The sequence below is a fragment of the Ursus maritimus genome, unplaced genomic scaffold (assembly GCF_017311325.1).
Source record: "Ursus maritimus isolate PB19 unplaced genomic scaffold, ASM1731132v1 scaffold_23, whole genome shotgun sequence".
NCBI classification, from domain to species: domain Eukaryota; kingdom Metazoa; phylum Chordata; class Mammalia; order Carnivora; family Ursidae; genus Ursus; species Ursus maritimus.
Genome location: NW_024424786.1, coordinates 30,128,209 through 30,147,027, shown reverse-complemented (window position 1 = coordinate 30,147,027; position 18,819 = coordinate 30,128,209). Strand labels below are relative to the sequence as shown.

At 45.4% G+C, this 18,819-nt stretch overlaps 1 protein-coding gene across 12 annotated transcripts in view; it reads right to left on the bottom strand.

Annotated features, from left to right (window-relative positions):
• ATG13 (autophagy related 13) overlaps positions 1–18,819 on the bottom strand; it is a 52,470-nt gene that overhangs the window by 2,429 nt on the left and 31,222 nt on the right. For all 12 annotated transcript variants that reach the window (XM_008701019.2, XM_008701022.2, XM_040639042.1 and 9 more), the window contains 10 exons: positions 18,424–18,564; positions 13,387–13,427; positions 12,508–12,604; positions 12,064–12,162; positions 11,176–11,269; positions 6,309–6,445; positions 4,137–4,251; positions 3,444–3,521; positions 3,124–3,240; positions 2,449–2,577 (listed from right to left, as the gene is read on the bottom strand). In XM_008701019.2, coding sequence (XP_008699241.1) covers positions 2,449–2,577; positions 3,124–3,240; positions 3,444–3,521; positions 4,137–4,251; positions 6,309–6,445; positions 11,176–11,269; positions 12,064–12,162; positions 12,508–12,604; positions 13,387–13,427; positions 18,424–18,564 — 1,048 coding nt within the window. The remainder of the gene's footprint in view (positions 1–2,448; positions 2,578–3,123; positions 3,241–3,443; positions 3,522–4,136; positions 4,252–6,308; positions 6,446–11,175; positions 11,270–12,063; positions 12,163–12,507; positions 12,605–13,386; positions 13,428–18,423; positions 18,565–18,819) is intronic.

The window sequence follows — 18,819 nt, the reverse complement described above, 5'->3', positions numbered from 1 at the left end:
CCCCCCCCCCCCCCCCCCCCGCCGTCCTGGCTGGAGAAGGGAGCACAGCACTGAGCTCAGAGCAGCAGTGCTGGCTGGAAGAGCAGGAGATGCAGGGCAGTGGGGCAGGCACCGCACAGAGGGCTTGTGTCCAGCAGGTTGTGTGGGGGCCTGGGGGCTCGGTAGAACAGCCGAGGGAATCCAAGTGGGCCACACACTTAACGAGCTAGAAAAGGAACGTGCCAATAACAGAATGACACAAAGAAGTTACCTTTGGCACAGATCAGACTGACCCAGGAATGAAACAGTAGGCTTAGCACGCTACGGATTAAGAGAAGTTTACGAGAATTCTTCATGATCTGTGCTGGGCAGCAGAATCCCTTGGGGGCACAGGCACAAGGCCGTCCCAGCCACGCTCCCAAGCCAGTCTGACTCAGCAGGTCTGTGGTGAGGCCTAAGAATTAGTATCTTTCCACCAGCTGAGGAAGGGGCGCGTTAGAAAGTTGAAAGTAAACAATAAGAGAAGAAAACAGAACATGAAGAGGTAAGTTTAACTGCCCTCGAGTAATCAGCTATTAATAAAAATCTGACCCTAATCAGGTGCTCTGTCTCCACTGCTGAATGAATGTGCCTCTGCAGAGATTTCCTGACTGGCATGACGTGCTGGGGAGAGGTGGGCCCTGTCCCGCCCCAGAACTGGCAGGTGGGCCAGATGCACTGGGAGCACCAGGGCAGCTGCAGGAGGCAGGGGCGACTGGCCACTCCTGGCTGCAGAGTCATTCTTAGAGCCTTTGCAGTCTAGTTTCTTCCAAGCACGTTTCCAGCCAGAAGCCAGGGAGCAGTGGCTAAAAGCCTAAAATCAGAAGACAGACTCCCTGGGATCAAAGCTGTGTGTTGGCAGCTCAGTGTGACCAGCAGCAAGTTATCTGTTTATGGTGCCGGTTTGCTCATCTGTAAACTGGGATAGTGAGAGAAGCTACCTCTTAGGATTGTTGAAAATTCACATAAAGCACTTAGAAAAATGCTTGGCACCTAGAAAGCCTTGATAAATGTTAATAATAATGCCACTGTTATAGTAATTACTGAGCATGTTTTTCTGTTTCGAGCAAATCAAGGGCAGATATTCCAAGAGTCCTAGTAAAGCCATTCCTCTAATGTTGATACAGGTGACATCCCACCTCAGGCAGAGGGACCTGACACCTTGTGGTGTTAGAGTAAGCAGCTAGTTAGGTTTTAACAGGATGCCTGGAGGCCAGCAGAGGGGGAGTGAGGGACAGCTAAGGGGGAGTAAGGGACAGCTATGGGAAAGTTAGAGGCCTGTCCTGGCCGGCCACACTCCAGAAACAGGGCCACAAGAAGCCAGATCAAACCAGACAGGCCGGGGGCGCCTGGGTGGCTCAGTCGTTAAGCGTCTGCCTTCGGCTCAGGTCATGATCCCAGGGTCCTGGGATCAAGCCCCGCTTTAGGCTCCCTGCTCAGCAGGAAGCCTGCTTCTCCCTCTCCCACTCCCCCTGCTTGTGTTCCCTCTCTCACTGTCTCTGTCAAATAAATAAAATCTTAAAAAAAAACCAAAAAAACCAAACCAGACAGGCCCAAGACAAAGAAGGCCCAAGACCCTGACCAAGTGAGGGAGAAAAGGCGTGAAAACCTACTCCCAAAGAAATCCTCTTTCCAAACAGTAACTATTCCCACCCTAGTTAACAACAGTCAATGAGACAGAGACCCAAACCCTGGGGTATACAGCTCCCCAACCTCACCCTCTCTCGAGTGTACTCTCAACAGAGTAAACTCTTCACCTGCACCGCTCAACCACGGCGTCTGGCCCATCTTTGAATTCTTTTCTGACGACAAGACTAAGAGCCTCTGGTGACATCTGGGGACAGGCTGGGTGGAGGCATAGGGCACCCGGAGTTTATAGCCGTGCAGCATGGTGCTCTGCCCTTTGGACACAGGAAATATACTAAGCAGAGATGCAGAGATTACAGTCAGTATCAGGACATCTGGCTAAACTCGAGAACTGTTGGTGGAATCAAGAATGAGCTCTCCGAGGAAAGAGCAAGAACGCCAATACTCAGGACCTCGCATTTCTTCTGCCCTGTACCACTGGCGTCTGCCTGACAAGCTGAACAGCTGAATGCAAGAGCTACTGGAGCAGCTTGGCTTTGTGGCAGCAGCAAGCAGAAGACCTGAGAACCGCAGGGATGGGAAATAATGGTGAGCGTGGACAGAAGGGGAGGAAGTCAATGCAAGCAACTTCGAGATAGTGACTGCCAGGCACAATGCAACCTCAAGTGTGATCAACAGAAGATAAGGATCTAAAGTGTCTCTTTCCTGTTAGAGAGAAGATGGGAGGTGTGGGAGCGGGGAGAGTAACACGAAGAAATTTCTAGGCCTTTGGAGCAGGAATGACCATTAGAAGAGGATAGGAGGTTGCAGCATGAGGTCTGGCGGGGGAAGGGGTTTCCATACCAAGTCCTCAGCCATGGACTGTGCCCCGATATCTATGGAGAGGCTGCTCAGCTGAGGGGGATTCTGAAATTCACGATAGAAGGTCCCCAGGTCCATTGGAAGAATGTCGTCTTTAGAAAAAGCCGGTTTCTTCAAAAACAAGACAGACTCAGTTTAGCTTGCCTTAGATCACAGAGGAAAACAAGGGAAGGAAGCTATGAACAATCCTCTTTCTAGTAATTATCAGAGAAAGGGTTTCTCCAGGTTCATCTTAGGGAGAGGAATCCCTACACCCTTCTCCTCTGGGAAGCTGAACTCTAGCCCTGGTGCAAACCAGGTGCTAAGGTTTATGTTCCCTTCCCTCAAACTCCTTTTCTTAGCAAAGGGCCATCCATTCAGGCAGGAATAGGGCCTAGATGGATACCACTGGCAAATCCTCATTTAGAGTTGAATTTTAACCAAAGACATGGCACAAAATGCCTTCTTGTTCATGGGCCTCCAAATGTGTTCCCAAACAGGGTGTGGGGGCAGGTTGCCCCCATGAACTGCACAGCCAGGTGCCCACCCGTCCCATCCCCTCTTGTCTGTAACCAGCCCATCTGATCCCTGTGAAGGAAGTCCTGTTCAAGTACCCTGGACGCTTCTAGTTTATTTCCCCTATGGCAGCAAAGGTCCAGGAAGGTGATGGCAACTTACGAAGTCAATCATGACAAAGTCATCGTGGGTATTGCCACTGCTGCCCCCACTGGAGCCATCCGAGTGCAGGCTGCCCTGGAGAGGAGATTCAGTCTCTGGGGAGTCCGGAGGATTCACCTGTTTCAGAACAAGGTGGAGGTAGGGGCTGGTTCCATACACTGGTGCAAGCTGCTCTTAATAGAAGATTTGTAAGGGACCCAATGCTGGCTGAAAATCTCTAAGTCCAGGAGCACGGCTAATAGTCTGTGGAGAACAGTGACTCGCCAAGGAAGACAACACACATAGCACCATCTGTCAACTTTAGTCAAAGGGCGACTCACCATGGGATCGGCATCCTCCAGCTCCAAATTCTTGGGAGCAAACATGGCAAAGGGTATGTCCAAACTGGTCAGGGTCACCTGAAGAGACACGGAAATTTCAGAGCCCACCCCAGCCCCAGCTTACAGGCTTCCTCAGAGGCAGCCAGCAGCCTGTCGGGCCAGCAGATTCGCACACCCAGGCTGACCACACTGTCCTCAGGTTCCCATCCTGCTGGAGAAGTCTGACTCTCCCCTGCCTCCCATCACACACCCACAACATAAACAGGGGTAGGGCCCCCCAGGACACTGGGAATCAGCTTTGGAGGCCTGACCCATAGTGACTGGGCAACAACTGCTCTGTGCTGGTAGAGCTGAGGAGGAACTTCTTATTTTGAGTAAGGCTGAGGCCCAGACACTTGAGTGCAAGGTGCCTGTACCAAACAGTGCCTAGTCTCCCTCTGCTATGGGAGGCTTATACCATCAGAGAACAAGAGCTGTGAACTTCTTCTGGAGGGCTGTCACAGGTGACTAACCCTCTTGCCAAAAAATTCATACATACACACACACACACACACACACACACACACACACACACACACACAATTTTACATGCAATTTCAGGGGTCCCACAGACCCTAGGTGAAAAGCCCTGCCCTTAAGGCCTCACTCTAAAGGCTCAGACATTCTCACAGGTGGCAGTGCCAGAAAAATCACCTGGTTGATGGGCTTGTTGACAAAAGCCCCCACTTTGCGGACGAAGATGGTTTCCAAGACATCGTGGGGGGATGCCCGGCCCTCACTGCTGTTTGATACTGTTTCAGTATCCTCGCTGGAGAAGACAGACAGTGTTGGTACTCATTCTCAAACCACAGCAGAGCCTACATGGTTCCCCACAAACCCACCATTGGTGGGGCTACAGTCCAGGGCAGGAGTGCCCCCCTCCCCACTGACCGACCCACGTGGGAAATGGCAATACGGGGCTTGGCTGCTGCCCCTGTCACTCTGCCTTCAGATCTGACTGCAGAGAACTGCACTTCCAAGAGCAAATAAAAATGAGGCATCTGTGAATGAAATTCAGTGTTACAACTGTGTAAAGCTTACATTCAATTTCATCTGAAATACCATCGATAAGCATCAGGTACCAAGCATGTAGCAATCATACATACCGACAAGCAGTGCTCATAAACGACCATGATTTTAATAGTAATCTATGACCTAGGGAGACTCAAGCTTTACGCTTTTCTCTGCCTTGTTATGTTATCTAAAATTACCATAAGAAGGAATCATTTACAGTGTTTATACAGTACCGGGTTAAATTTAAACCTTACCTCACAAGGGGCAGTGTCATGATTCTAAGTTGAGAGTCCCAAATCTGGCTCTTTAGATAGCCAGAGCTTTCTCCGCCCATGACACATTGCCTCAGTTGAGGTCCTCTGTGCTCCATACCACGTTTCCTCTCCTTGCCCCCAATCAACCCTCTGTTCAGCAAGGTCTTTCAATGACACATTTCATTTGGCTGCCCACTTCCTCCCTCTCCAGCTCTCCAGACAGATGAGGAGACCTGGATGATGGGGGATAGGGGATGGGGTAGGGGGGGTGTACCTCGTGGCTGCCAGGCCAGTAGTCACAGCCCTAGCAGCAGCAGTGTTTAGGAAAGGTCCTCTGGCCAAAAGCAGGGGCTCAAGGTAGAGAGGAGGCCTGTGCTGTCTAAGTGGACTCTGGAAGCCAGCCAGCAGGAAGGACCAGCACTGAGGAAAGGCCTGAGCTCTGATGACCTGCTTTTAAGAACCGCTACCCCAAAGAGATAGGGTCCTCTATCTCTAGCTACTCCCAGGCATGCTCCAGGAGTCAAGGCTCAGAAAACTTTGGAGTGTAAAACGACTAACGGGATCTTCCTTTGATTATCTGACAGGGGGAGGGATAAAAGGATGGAAGTTTGGGAAGCCAGGACCGAAAGTAATTATTTTTCCTGATGGATGGCACAGGAAGGTCTTCCCAAATAATTTCCCTCCCACTGCTCCACTGTGGGAATGAAAAAAAATACCAAAAATTTCTATTATCCAAAAGTTCATTTGGGATGTGGTGGGGCAATCAACGTCATTATCTCTGGGGCCTTGCAGTCGAGGGAGGGCAGGGCGGGTCAGGACAGCCTCATCTTCCCACGGGAGAACTCCGAGCTAAGGGAAAGAGGAGCTCAGCCTGCGCCGGCCACTTTGTGAGCTACGTGCTGTCTGGCAAATCACTTAACCCTCTGAGATCCTCTCATCTTTGAAAAGGCGGTAACAGTGGCAATTTGTGCAGGGTAAGATTGTGAGAACTTTTATGCTCTACCTCATCAATGTCTTCGTAATTTGAAATTTATAGAATGTATCACTTCTGTAATCAGAAAAGACAAAGATTTTTTTAAATTTTTAATGAAGAAAACCAGTTGTTTCTAAAGAAGCTCCATGAGGTGCTAACACAGCAGAGAGAAAAAAACACAACAATCCTAACTACCACCACAGATCCACTGTGGCCCCACACTTGAGGGCTACAGCAAACCCTTCTGCTCTGGTCCTTAGCAAACACTGAGGACTGACTCCCAGCGAATAAATTTTGGGGTAAGAGGAAAAAAAAAATACACACACATCTGAAAGGCCCCTTCACTGGATGAGGGTGATAAGAAGTAGGCTCTGGCTGTTGGCTGTTAACAGCAAGCTGGGGGCAGCTTCCTTACATACCAGCTGCAATATGAGATTTTCAGGGAGAACTTTAAGAATCCCACATTTGGGGTTAAGTGCCAAGCCGGAAGCAATGCTGAAAGCGACTTTTCACGGACACCAGATAGGCACATGTGTCAGGGAGGATGGGCCCCTGGCCGCCTGAGCAGCCGGGCTGTGAACTCACCTGCTGGAAGGTGTGGCAGCACAGTGGGCCCCGTCAGACGGGGTGTAGGTTGCCAGTCTCTCCTGGTCAGCCTGGGCACCGTGGGCAGGCTGGTTGGGAGCAAGGGGTACCCCACCTTCCTTCCCAGGAACCATGAGCTTTGGGGGAAAATGGAAGAATACAGTGAATAATGGCAGTGTCAGGCAGGAGGGGAAACTTGGCCTAGTTTGATGGTAGCTGCCTCTGAGCTTTTCCACCACCAATGCTGCCACCAAATGGGCGGGAAACCTTGGATCTGTCTTCTCTGGGACTCAGCTAACGGGAGACATGACATACGTGGTAAGAACTAGAGAGGGAAAGGAAAGAGAGGGAGAAAACACTTGGAAGCTCTTCTTTCCTTTCTGAACTCTAGGAGGCCCTTCCTCCTGGAGTCACCTTGGTCCTCCAGAGAGCTTTGTTTCCGAGCACTTAGCATAATACCGGCATGTGAAGAGGCCCCTCAACTGCCTCAGGGCAGGGGAGGCAGCACAGGAACCCCCGGGGTTCTCCCCATCTTTAAAGATACCTGGTGAGGGTGTATGGCGTTTAAGCCAGCAGCAAACACTACTGGGTAAGCCAGGTCAGCTGATCCAACGCCCAGGGCAGCAGGCTGATAGGAAAGGCGAGAGCTTGAGAGCTAAGCAAGAGAAAAACAAAGAGGGGCAGAAGAAAGGAGGAGGAAAAAATAGGCAATCCTAGAGTATGACTAATGATAAAGATCGTGGAGAGGTAAGGAATGAATCCCAGCCCACATCCTCACAGGGCAGGGGGCCTGACGTAAGGGTTAAAGACAGACCAGGCCATTACTCTGTGGCAAAGAAAGCAGAGACTTGTTTGCAGTGGGACTGACATTCCTAGCTCTGCAGCCTTCCAAAGGCCTCAAATGAGTTCCCTGCTCCCCGTTTTCCCAGGGGCTCAGCTAACTGTTGAGGTTTCCAGCCCAACGGACTAGCGAAGCACAAGCCCGGGCAGAACTTGCAGCCAAAGTCATTGGTTTTTCCCAGGTCATTCTATTTTCTCCTTTGTCCTTGAGGTCCCTTTGAAACAGAAGGCATCTTCCCTAATCACACCCTCCATCACCCCTGGGTATGGGAGGGTTCCTATTTATATTGAAAAAGAAAGAATACCACTCTTGGATTGTTTATTTGGAAATAAGATATAAATAACTCCATGTATTTTTTACATCAATGGTAGGAGGAGGGGCAAATGAACATCCTATTTTGGGCTGCTGTGCTATGGCTGCATCCTGTTAAAAATCAATTACCAAGCCTCAAATAACCCCCAGAACACTTGGGGACACTTAAATAGCTATACCCTGTACTTTATGTATAATTTTCAAAGAAAAAGATGCTGTCTGATTATATCCCCTTTTTCCCAGTATGGACTCACTTGATGGGAAAAGGCCAGTCCTGCCATGGGGACCCTCAGAGTGTCCGTCACCACAGGAGTAGGGGTCTGAAAATGTGCCTTTGTGACAGTAAACACACACTGTGCACAGATACACACAGAGACAGGAGAAACAAGAGAAGAAAACAGAAAGGGACTTCAGAAAGAAGTGAAAACAACTCTGGAAGGGAAGACAGCCACGGGGGCTGAACTGCACGCTGGAAGTCAGGGTGCGGCAGGGAGAGAGCAACATGGCTGCCTTCCTAGAAGAACAACTTGGAAGCGTCTGAAGAAGACACGTTTATCCCAGGGGGCTCCACTGCATGCTTGTCGCCCCGATGAGCAGGTGGAAAACAAAGCTGAGTCAAGCTGGTCTGACTTGGCAAAACAGGGAAACCCAAACCAAGCATTAGTGTGTCTTTAGTCAAAAGAGGCAGAAGGGTGTTAGAGAATGGCCTCCAGCAGCAAGGGCTTGAGAGCAGGTGCAAGGCATGCTGAGGATGACGATGCTGAGGTTACAATGCTAGACTAGAGACCTTTTCCTGGGGACCCACAATCTGCAAGGACAGGTTTAAACAACTGACATTTGTTGACTGGAACTTTATACGTTCAGGTCTGGCGTGCCTGGGTGGCTCAGTTGGTTAAGCATCTGACTTTGACCCAGGTCAAGATGTCAGGGTCGTGGGATCGAGCCCCGCGTTGGGCTCTGTGCCCAGTGGGGACCTCTGCCCCTCCCCCTGCTTATGCTATCTCTCTCAAATGAATAAAATCTTTAAAAAAAAAAAAAAGGCTCAGGTCCCCAGCTGCACACTTGACTACGCCATCTGAGGCAGGATGAATGGGTGTGTGTTTGTGTGCTCGTGCACACGCATCAGAGTGTGTGTGTGTCTTATAGCCCTGCATGGTGAAGGAGAACCTGATGCAGTAAAAGCTGGGGCACTTTAAAAACTCTTAGATCTCAAAGCTAATTATGATTATTTTGGGTCTTGCTGTTCTATCTTTAAGTCTGACCAATTAGCTAGTTAGTGCTTAGAACTGGAGGTTGGACCTGAATTACAGTAGCAGATTCAGGGTCACAACTATTTCTTGACTCGACTCTGCCCACATGACAAAATGGTCCGTATTTTGTTGGGAAAACAAACACCACATCATGCACTTATTGGGCTCTAGCAAAAAGCTCAAATAGAAGTTGTTGAACAATTATGCAATTCCCTAGGTTAAACCAAGGGAAGAAACTATTTCAATATTTATAGGAATGATGGGACTTGCTGGCAAATCATTTTCTCTTTCTGTTCTACCACTAAGGTTAAAAATGAATACTTCTGCACCAAACTGTCCCAGCCTCGACTAGAGGTACTAGAGGGTAGTGACAGGGCTCACCCATGGGATGCTCAGTGTTGATAAGATCTACTCTCAAACTGTGACAAGACACAGCAGGCAACTGATACCATGAGAAAGACAGGCTCCCCTCACACAGGTCAGCAAACTTTGTGCAAACAGGAGATGCAGGAACTACTTCCCCTTACTTTTGGGGCAGGTCAAATTTCCACTGTACTTGAGAAAGAACAAACTGATTTGTTACAGCCCAGCCTCACCATCCTCTTATCTCCCAAGTCACAACTTCATTTACTGTTTATGAATTTATCACTTATAAAACAAAATAGGGGCATGCGGGTGGCTCAGTCGGTTAAGTGTCTGCCTTCCGCTCAGGTCATGATCCCAGGGTCCCGGGACTGAATCCTACATCTGGCTCCCGGCTCAGCAGGGACTCTGCTTCTCTCTCTCCCTCTAAGCACCACCCTCCTCGGGCTCTCACTCACACTCTCTCAAATGAATAAATTAAAAATCTTTAAAAGAATTAAAAAATAAAACTTCAAAGAACATCAAACTTGGCATATTCATATTTTGATTATCTAAAAAATAATCTACTTGCACTAATGTGCTCTGGTAGGCTTTCCCCCTCTTTTTGGGTCAGTACTGTTCTATGTCAGTATGAGTGCCTGAAGCTGCCCCCTCCCAGAGCAATGGTGACACTCATGCCTACATACATTCATGGGGGGAGAGGAGTAACAGTTCCCACCCCCCACCCACCCAAACTGTCTAGGCAACTTTACAACAAGAACCTCCTTAACTCTAAATTGGGACAACAGTAATAATAGTGACCCATGGATTTTATAATTTCCTTCACACACATTAAGCTAGCTTTTTTTTTTTAAGCTAACTTTTGTGCCTAACTTCTGTTTTTGAAACAGATGAGAACCATAATTTTAATCCAGTATCTCCTAACAACTCAGAATGAAGTAAATTTAAATGTTTTCTTAATTAAAAAACAAAGAAAATAAAAAGTTATGGATAGTGAATTCATTTGTTGGGCTCCCAAAATAAGATGGTGAAAGGGGATAATCTGGGACTGGTTTAGAGGAACACAGAACTGAGTTAGGTCTGGAAGAAACTGTCTAATGTGGAAGTCAGAGCGGAGGGGAGTGATAGGGTGAGCAGGCAGCGCAGGGGGCTGCAGGCCATGAGGTGGGAGATGAATGACTTGGGATGGAAGGGGAGAAACGCGTCCTGAAATTCAGTCATCGGGCAACAAGCAACTCCTTAGGTGAAGCAGTCTTGGTGCCGTGTATATTATACAAAAAGGCCACACAGGTGGGTCTGCTTGGGAAGCTGGGAACCGTCTGGAGCCTGTGTTTCATTGAAACTGGGTTTGACACTGGAGACAGACTCAAGTGGAAAAGTTAATGGTTAAGAATGTTCAGATAAAGAATGCAGACAGCCAGAAATCTGTGTCAACTATGAAGAGAAACTGCACTGCTGGTTTCTTACTGGCATTCGATGCCAAATAATTATTGGTTCCTTTTGTGCTCCTTCCATTATTAGGAACCATATTTACCACTTCAAAAGTGAAGTAGCTACCAAATTAACAGGAGTAGGGTGAATACCTCTCTGGTATCAGAATGCATTTGGAATTCTCTGATTCATTTTCTAGGGAATTTTAAGATGTTTACAGCAATGTAAAGGTTACACGTAATTGCGTGGGTTAAGAATGCTACAGACTAGAAGGGTGCCTGGGTGGCTCAGTTGGTTAAGCGCCCGACTCTTGGTTCGGCTCAGGTCATGATCTCAGGGTCGTGAGATCGAGCCCTGTGTTGGGCTTCGCACTAAAAACAGAGTCCGCTTCAGACTCTCTCCCTCCCTCCTCTGCCCCTGATTGCACACACATGCGTGCGCTCTCAAATAAATAATAAAATCTTAAAAAAAAAAAAGGCATGGTTATAGACTAGAAACATTGCAGTACTACCTGCTGGATAAGAAGGCTTTCCCTCACCCCTCAAAATAACCCCCTGGAAACAATCACCACCACCACCACCACAAGAGACCGTATCTAAATTCCAACACCATTTCATGCCCATATGTGTACCAAATAACTACAGCCCCCCGAGAACCTGCTTCCCCCTACCTGAGATGGAGGGGAGGTGGAAAAAGAGGTGGTACACACTTCTTGAGAATCTTCCACAGAAGGATATGTTACTCCAGTGTCCTCACCAGCAGTTCTATGATGGGGGAAAATTAAATCATGAACTTTATGGTGATGGCAGTTGATTTCAGAAAGGATACAAAGGGAGGTTAGATAAGGATACAAGTTGTGACAAGAGCTGTTTCAGGCAGAGCTCATTGTGGCAAAAGAGGCATGTTGAGTCCTTGATAATGTCAAACACATCCAGAGAACAACATCCAGAGGTTGACCAAGGCTTTTATTTTTAATCCAAACACCCTACCTGACCTATGATTTGAGAATATTTTCTTAAGCCTGGCCACTGTTGGGACCAAAGAACTGTCAGCAATAGAGATGCAGTGAAACAAAAGTCTGGACTCCAAAGATGAACCTATCCAACTTCAAAAGTCCTTCACATAAAGGCAGTATCCTGATAAACATCTGTTCTGACCTTCATAGAATTCTGTTTTCTGGGATCCAGGCCTGAAGACATTTGATTCTAATCTATAACTAAACTGTGCCAATGGTGACCAGAAAGCCATTTAATCTGTGAAGGACATTCTGTTAATTACCGCCACTCTTGTAGTCTCTAAGCAAAATCAAATCGAAAGTCAAATCACTACTGTCAAGATCTAAGATGTCCAAGAATTTTCTGAGACAGTGTATATATTCCAAGGCCTGGTGTACCTTACAGGCAGCAGCAGGAAGGGAGGCTAACCACTCCATTTCTCTCCATGTGGGGTCTCCATCACTGCCCCCTGCCCACTGGTGAGTGCTGGTAAAGGTGCTCTATGTGCAAGATGAATGCTTCTCCCTAGCTGCAGTTTGGGAAAGCCCCTACACATTCCTCACCTGTAATTGCAGGGGTGCATGGGTGAGGAGCTGGGATAGGGACGGTCCACAAAGTGATCAATGATAATCCCCATGATAGGTGGGGTCCTCTCAAATTGCCTGTAATGCAATAAGCAGATTGCAATATTTGTTAGAATGCCTTGTCAGCCCCCCTGAAGTCTTCAGAGGACCCCTCACCTTATATCTATTGGCAGGATCCACTAGAGTCTTAACTGTTGCATCCCTAAATATAAACCACAACTCTACCCTGATAGCTCTGAGACACTCAGATTCTCCCATCTGGAAACGGGGCTCTCTCTCGAGTTTATTTTCCAGAAGGGGACTGATTTCAGCAATGGCAAAGCTGAACTGTAGGCTTAGCCACGGAGTTTGAGGGAAAAACAAACTTTAATATCTTGAATATCTTTGGAAGAGCTCTTTTGGATTCCAAGGCTCTTTCCTCACCTGGTAGACATAAATGCCAAGTTAATTCTGTAAGCACAAGAAAGAGTGATGGTGCCCACAGGGGTGCCTACTGTCCCAACACGAACTGTCTGGAAACCTAGGAGAAGAAATACATAATTAGCTTTTCCCCAGAGAACACTGACAGTGTTCTGGCTTTTCCTGAATCATTCAGCCTATCATATAATCTCTGGCGTTATCTACTCTGCACCGTGAGTGCAGCAGCCTCAATTTCATATATGTTTATGTGTGTGTATATATTTTTTCTTTTGATTTATTTTATATTGATCTAATATTGGAAGGGAAAACAGCATTCTATTTCCAGATAAACCTACCTTCAAAGAGGCAAAACAACTGTTAGTCCTAAAGTTTGAGCGAGTCCTAAACCAACCTGGCCCAAAAGTGTCACATGCCCAGTGAGACAGGAAAGGGGCCCTGGGGCTTTATCACACGAACCCCTCGGTTTATGCAGGTGCGGAAGTGACTGCACTTCTACTCATGCTGCCACCCAGAACTAAGTACAAAAAAGAGCCGGGTCTTGCAGGCGACGTTTCCAACACAGCTTTCCCGGTTTTCTTGATTTCATTTCCAATTTTTCAAAATTGCTTATGCTCATCAGAAACATTTACCATGCTCATTATAGAAAATTAGGAAAACAGACAATGGTATAAGGATAAGAAAGAATACTGAGTTACTAGAACTCTGGGGAAAATTATTTAGTCATTCCCTGGCAACTCTTTGGACCACCTACCTGTCTTTTCCTTACTTATATCATACATATTAAAATCACAAGCTACATATTATGACAGGCAGCATCCAAGCCCAAGTCTGAAGTCAGGAGGGCTCTTAACACTACAAATGCTTTTCAACCTTGATACATACCTTCTCCTAAGCCATTCAGCTGAACTTCCCCAAAATATATCCTTAGGAAAGAAAGAAAAAGAAAAAGAAATAAATGACTCTTTATTCTAAGGGCCTCTATAGCCAAAACAAATAAAACAAACCCTTCTTTTCTTATCTGCATGAAAACCTCTCCTAATGGAGCAACAGTGTTACTACTTCAATTAAGCTGCAGGCATAGGGATGTATATGGAAAGAATTGCTTAAGAAATAAGGAAAATAATAATTAAGTGGAGTCTGCGATTTTAGTTTCTTCGTCCTGCTCCTGCAATGTATTTTTAAAGTATACCTCCCGGGGAATAAAGAATCTAGAAATAAGATTGGCAAAAAGATCTCAAACCACTATTAGAAAGTCCTAGATTTTTTTTTTTTTTGAGGTATGTGCAACATACAAGATTATATTAGTTTCAGATGTATAACAACAAGATTCAATATTTGTTTATATTACAAATAGATCATCACAGTATGTCCAGTTAACATCCATCACCATACATACAGAATATTTTTTCTTGGGATTAGAACACTTAAGATCTCCTTTCTTAAGTGTAAGAGGAACCCTCTTACACTGTTGGTGGGAATGCAAACTGGTATAGCTGCTCTGGAGAACACTATGGAGGTTCCTCAAAAAGTTAAAAACAGAACTACCCTACAACCCAGCAACTGCACTACTAGGTATTTCATCCAAAGGATACAAAAATACTGATTTGAAGGGGCACAGGCACCCCAATGTTTATAGCAGCAATATCAACAACAGACAAATTATGGAAAGAGCCCACATGTCCACCAGCTGATAAATGAATAAAGAAAGTGTGATATATATATTTCCATTATATATTCCACATATATATAATGGAACATTACTCAGCCATCAAAAACAATGAAATCTTGCCATTTGCCATAACGTGAATGGAACTAGAGTGTAATATGCTAAGTGAAAGAAGTCAGTCGGAGAAAGACAAATACCATGATTTCACTCATATGTGGAATTTAAGAAACAAAACAGACGAACATAGGGGAAGGGAAGGAAACATAAAAGAAGATAAAAACAGAGAGGGAGGCAAACCATAAGAGACTCTTAACTACAGAGAATACACTGAGGGTTGCTGGAGGGGAGGTGGGTGGGGGGATGGTTAAATGGGTGATGGGCATTAAGGAGGGCACTTGCTGTGATGAGCACTGGGTGTTATACGGCAACTTTCAAATATGCAATAGAAGGTACCAGATCTTGAGAGTGCTCTTCAATTAAGGGGAGCTCTCCATGCTTGTCACAAGTCATTCCAAAGTAAACTCGTTAAGAAATTCGAAAATCTTTTCCATTATAGAAGAATTACATAAGACTATTTATTCTGAAAATACAAAAATATAAGCACAGCAGAACCTTTCTCTGAGTTTCCCTGGGAAGGGCAGTCTCTATCAGCTACCAGGTCTGAATTACAAAACACTACAAACTACACTACAAAACATTATTATACTTTTCTAGTAATATGGTTAAAAATTAAACACATTCATGGCTTTGTTCAATTAAAAACTAAGCTCCAACAATGTTCAAAGCCCCATGGTTAGGTGTTAGGCATGAGATAAGAATAAGCTAGGGTTGGGATTCAGGATAAATCTGAAGCCAAGGTCTCACAAATGATAAGCTGGTATGAGAGAAAAGAAACGTATTTAATTCATGCACAGAAATGACAGACACCATGAAGCAGGGGTCAGCAAATTTTTGTTAAAAGGATCACATATTTAAGGCTTACAGGCATACAGTCTGAGCTTTGCTGAGCTTTGGCTTTACACGCCATACTACTCAGCTTTGCTGCTGTCCTGCAAAAGCAGCCACTGATGATACACCAATGAAGAGGGGTGGCTGTGTTCTAAAATAACTTCATTTAGGGGCACCTGGCTGGCTCAGTTTGAAGAGTGTGAGACTCTTTATCTCCAGGTCATGAGTTCGAGCCCCATGTTAAGTGTAGAGATTACTAAAAAAAATAAACTTAAAAAAATAATAAAATAAAATAACTTCATTTATAAAAACAAGCAGGTGGTCTGCTGGCCATAGTTTGCTGACTCCTGCCATAAAATAACACAATAAAAAGCTGCCAAAAGACATTTTGCTAGCAACCTTTGGTGGCTCAGTCAGTTGAGCATCCAGCTCTTGATTTCGGCTCAGGTCGTGATTTCGGGGTCCTGGAATCGAGCCCCACATCGGGCTCCCTGCACAGTGGGGAGTCTGCTTGTCTCTCTCTCCGTCTCCCTCTGCCCTTCCCCTTGCTTGTGCTCTCTCAAATAAATAAATAAATCTTTTTTTTTTAAAAAAAGCTCAGTACTCATTTGAATATTGGTAATTGGTACAGTGCTTAAAATAACCTAGCTATCTAACCACCTTTTTGGCTCTATCCTTTATGCCATTCAGATGCTAAACAAAACAAAAGTTTTCTTCACAGACAGACGACAATTAACTTTAATTCAGTCTTAATGAACAACAAATTCAGAATGAATTTTTATAATGATGTAATTCTACAGTGACATGATTAAATCTTCAAGGCCAGGGGAAAAATGGTAATATAGCTTGAAAAAAAAAACCCAGAAGGCTATTCTTTAATGGTATAAGGCTAACTGTTAACCTGTTAACAACAGTATAGGGGTGCCTGGGTGGCTCAGTCGTTAAGTGTCTGCTTTCGACTCAGGTCATGATCCCAGGGTCCTGGGATCGAGCCTCACATGGGGCTCCCTGCTTGGCGGGGAGCATGCTTCTCCCTCTCCCTCTGCCCCTCCCCCTGGCTTGTGTACTCTCTCTCTCTCTGACAAATAAATAAATAAAATCTTAAAAAAAAAAACAACCCAAAAACAATAGTATAAAAAGGGGGAGGGGAGCCAAATCTACCTCCGAGATCACCTACTTCTCTATGGTTTAAACCATACTATTTGTATCCAAAAGTACTCCTAAATGATAAACAGTCAGCAATAAATACTGTGTTACTCCAGAGATACAGAATAAAGGAAAGCTTTAAACACTGGTAATGAAAGGACTAAGAGTCCTAGCTAACTAAGGTGATGACTAGTAGTGTAGTATGGCTACTTACAAAAGAACCAAAATGAAGGGGGCTTAGCATAGGTAAATGAGAAGCAAGAGTCAGAAGTGATCTTTTGTTATATTTCTTTTTTTTAAGATTTTATTTATTTATTTGTCAGAAAGAGAGAGTGAGTGCAAAAGTAGGGGAGGCAGCTGGCAGAGGGAGAAGCAGGCTTCCCGCCGAGCAAGAAGCCCTATGTGGGACTCGATCCCAGGACCCTGGCATCATAACCCGAGCTGAAGGCAGATGCTTAACCGACTGAGCCACCCAGGGGTCCATCTTCTGTTATATTTGAATAAAAGTCTAGTAATTTTCAAATGGAATACTCAACTTGAAACCTGACGACTATAGAGAGGACAACAAAAATTAAACTTGAAAAAATAAACACGGGTAGGGTTGCTAGCTTACTGCTAAGAAAATTAAAAGAATGACTTGATAACTATTCTAAGGTGGTAGATTGTTTCAACATAACTAGTTAAGTCTCTAATCCTTAGTCCTTTCATCCTGCTATACTAATTTCTCCTCACAATCAGTTCTATACATGTAAGCCAAAGGCTAAAACCAGTAGCTCATCACTAACAGGAAAAGAGTCTTGGGTGATTTGGGAACTCCTGGCTTTCCACGCTCTGCTCTCACACTTTCCTACTTATCCTCTATACCACCACTACGGTCCATCTGACAAACTGAGCACAACTCCTATCCCATCCCCACTTCTAGGCCTTGCCATCGTTGCACTCCCCACCTGGAATAATGATTCTCTCTCACTTCTACCAGCTGAAATTCTTTCTGCCTCAAAGTCTAGCTTGATTGCTACTTCCTCCAGAAAGTCTGTCTGGTTTCCCCCACCCAGAACAAACTTTCCCTCCCTGTGTTCTCCCAGTACTTTTCTCCTGATACTGCTATGTAGTTTTCCATGGTAATTGGTACAGTGCTTAAAATAACCTGGCTATCTAACTACCTTCTTGGCTGTATCCTTTATGCCATTCAGGTGCTAAGCAAAAGTTTTCTTCACAGATAGTAGACGACAATTAACTTGAATGCTTGAATGCTACTTTCATCACGAAGTATGTCTGGTTTCTCCCACCCAGAACAAACTTTCCCTCCCTGTGTTCTCCCAGTACTTTTCTCCTGATCCTGCTATGTAGTTTTCCAATCCTGCTTTTTATTATAATTATGCATGTGCCAAACTGTCTCCCACAACAGATTAGAAACACCTATAGGGTAGGGCCTCTGTATAGTTCTTCCTTGAGCCTAGCACAATGCTTGCATTAAAATGGCGCTCAAAAAATATGTGTTCAGGGGCGCCTGGGTAGCGCAGTCGTTAAAGCGTCTGCCTTCGGCTCAGGGCGTGATCCCGGCGTACCGGGATCGAGTCCCACATCGGGCTCCTCTGCTATGAGCCTGCTTCTTCCTCTCCCACTCCCCCTGCTGTGTTCCCTCTCTCGCTGGCTGTCTCTCTGTCACATAAATAAATAAAATCTTAAAAAAAAAAAAATGTGTTGAGGTGAACCACTCCAAGGAAAATATTCAAAGAATCACTGACGAGTTCTTTATATCCACAGACAACTAATCAAAAACAAACTGGATTAGTAGTCTGTTAGACAAGTTTTAATTTAACTCTGAACTATAGAGGGCTGTGGAATCTTCCCAGGACAGCCTGTTTAAAGTCTTTAGCTCCTTTTTCAGCTTTGAGATATCTATCAGTACAATCTCAAAATCCATTCCACAGGAATCATGACTGTGCACAGAACCAAAGGACAAAGAACCTGGTAGCTTTAGAAAGTTGAGGTTCACAAAGGAGGAGGGACAGACAATCATGGTAAAGCTATAGCATCAACTACCTACCAACCATCTGTCCAAAATTAATCACAGAATACCCGTACGCCAGTCAGACAATGTGCAAGGTGACAAGGCTAATGAGTGAATCAGGAAGGTGAGCACTATTGCTGTTTACCTGTACAATATGACATATTCATGCCCCTGTTTTCTGGAGAGTCTGTAAGCTGGTGTCACCCTAGTTATGGCAAGGAGGGACTTCAGCAGCAGCGACAGTCTGTTGTACACGGTGTAGGAAACTTTAATCTCTTTATCACACCTGAGGAGCACACAGACACTATCAGCATTCGCCTACTCAACTCACAGAAAACCAAGAACAGAAATGCAGCGGATATAGAAGTGTTAGTTATGTTCTGTCTAGTGACTGAGAGTCATCTATTAGCATTATTCATAAATTCTGATAGGATATAACCTGCTTTGCAGTCCACATAACACCGTTCACAGAATATTACAGTCAACAGAGATGAATAGAAACTGTATAAGATTAAATTTATCATGAAAACATGCTCTGAAC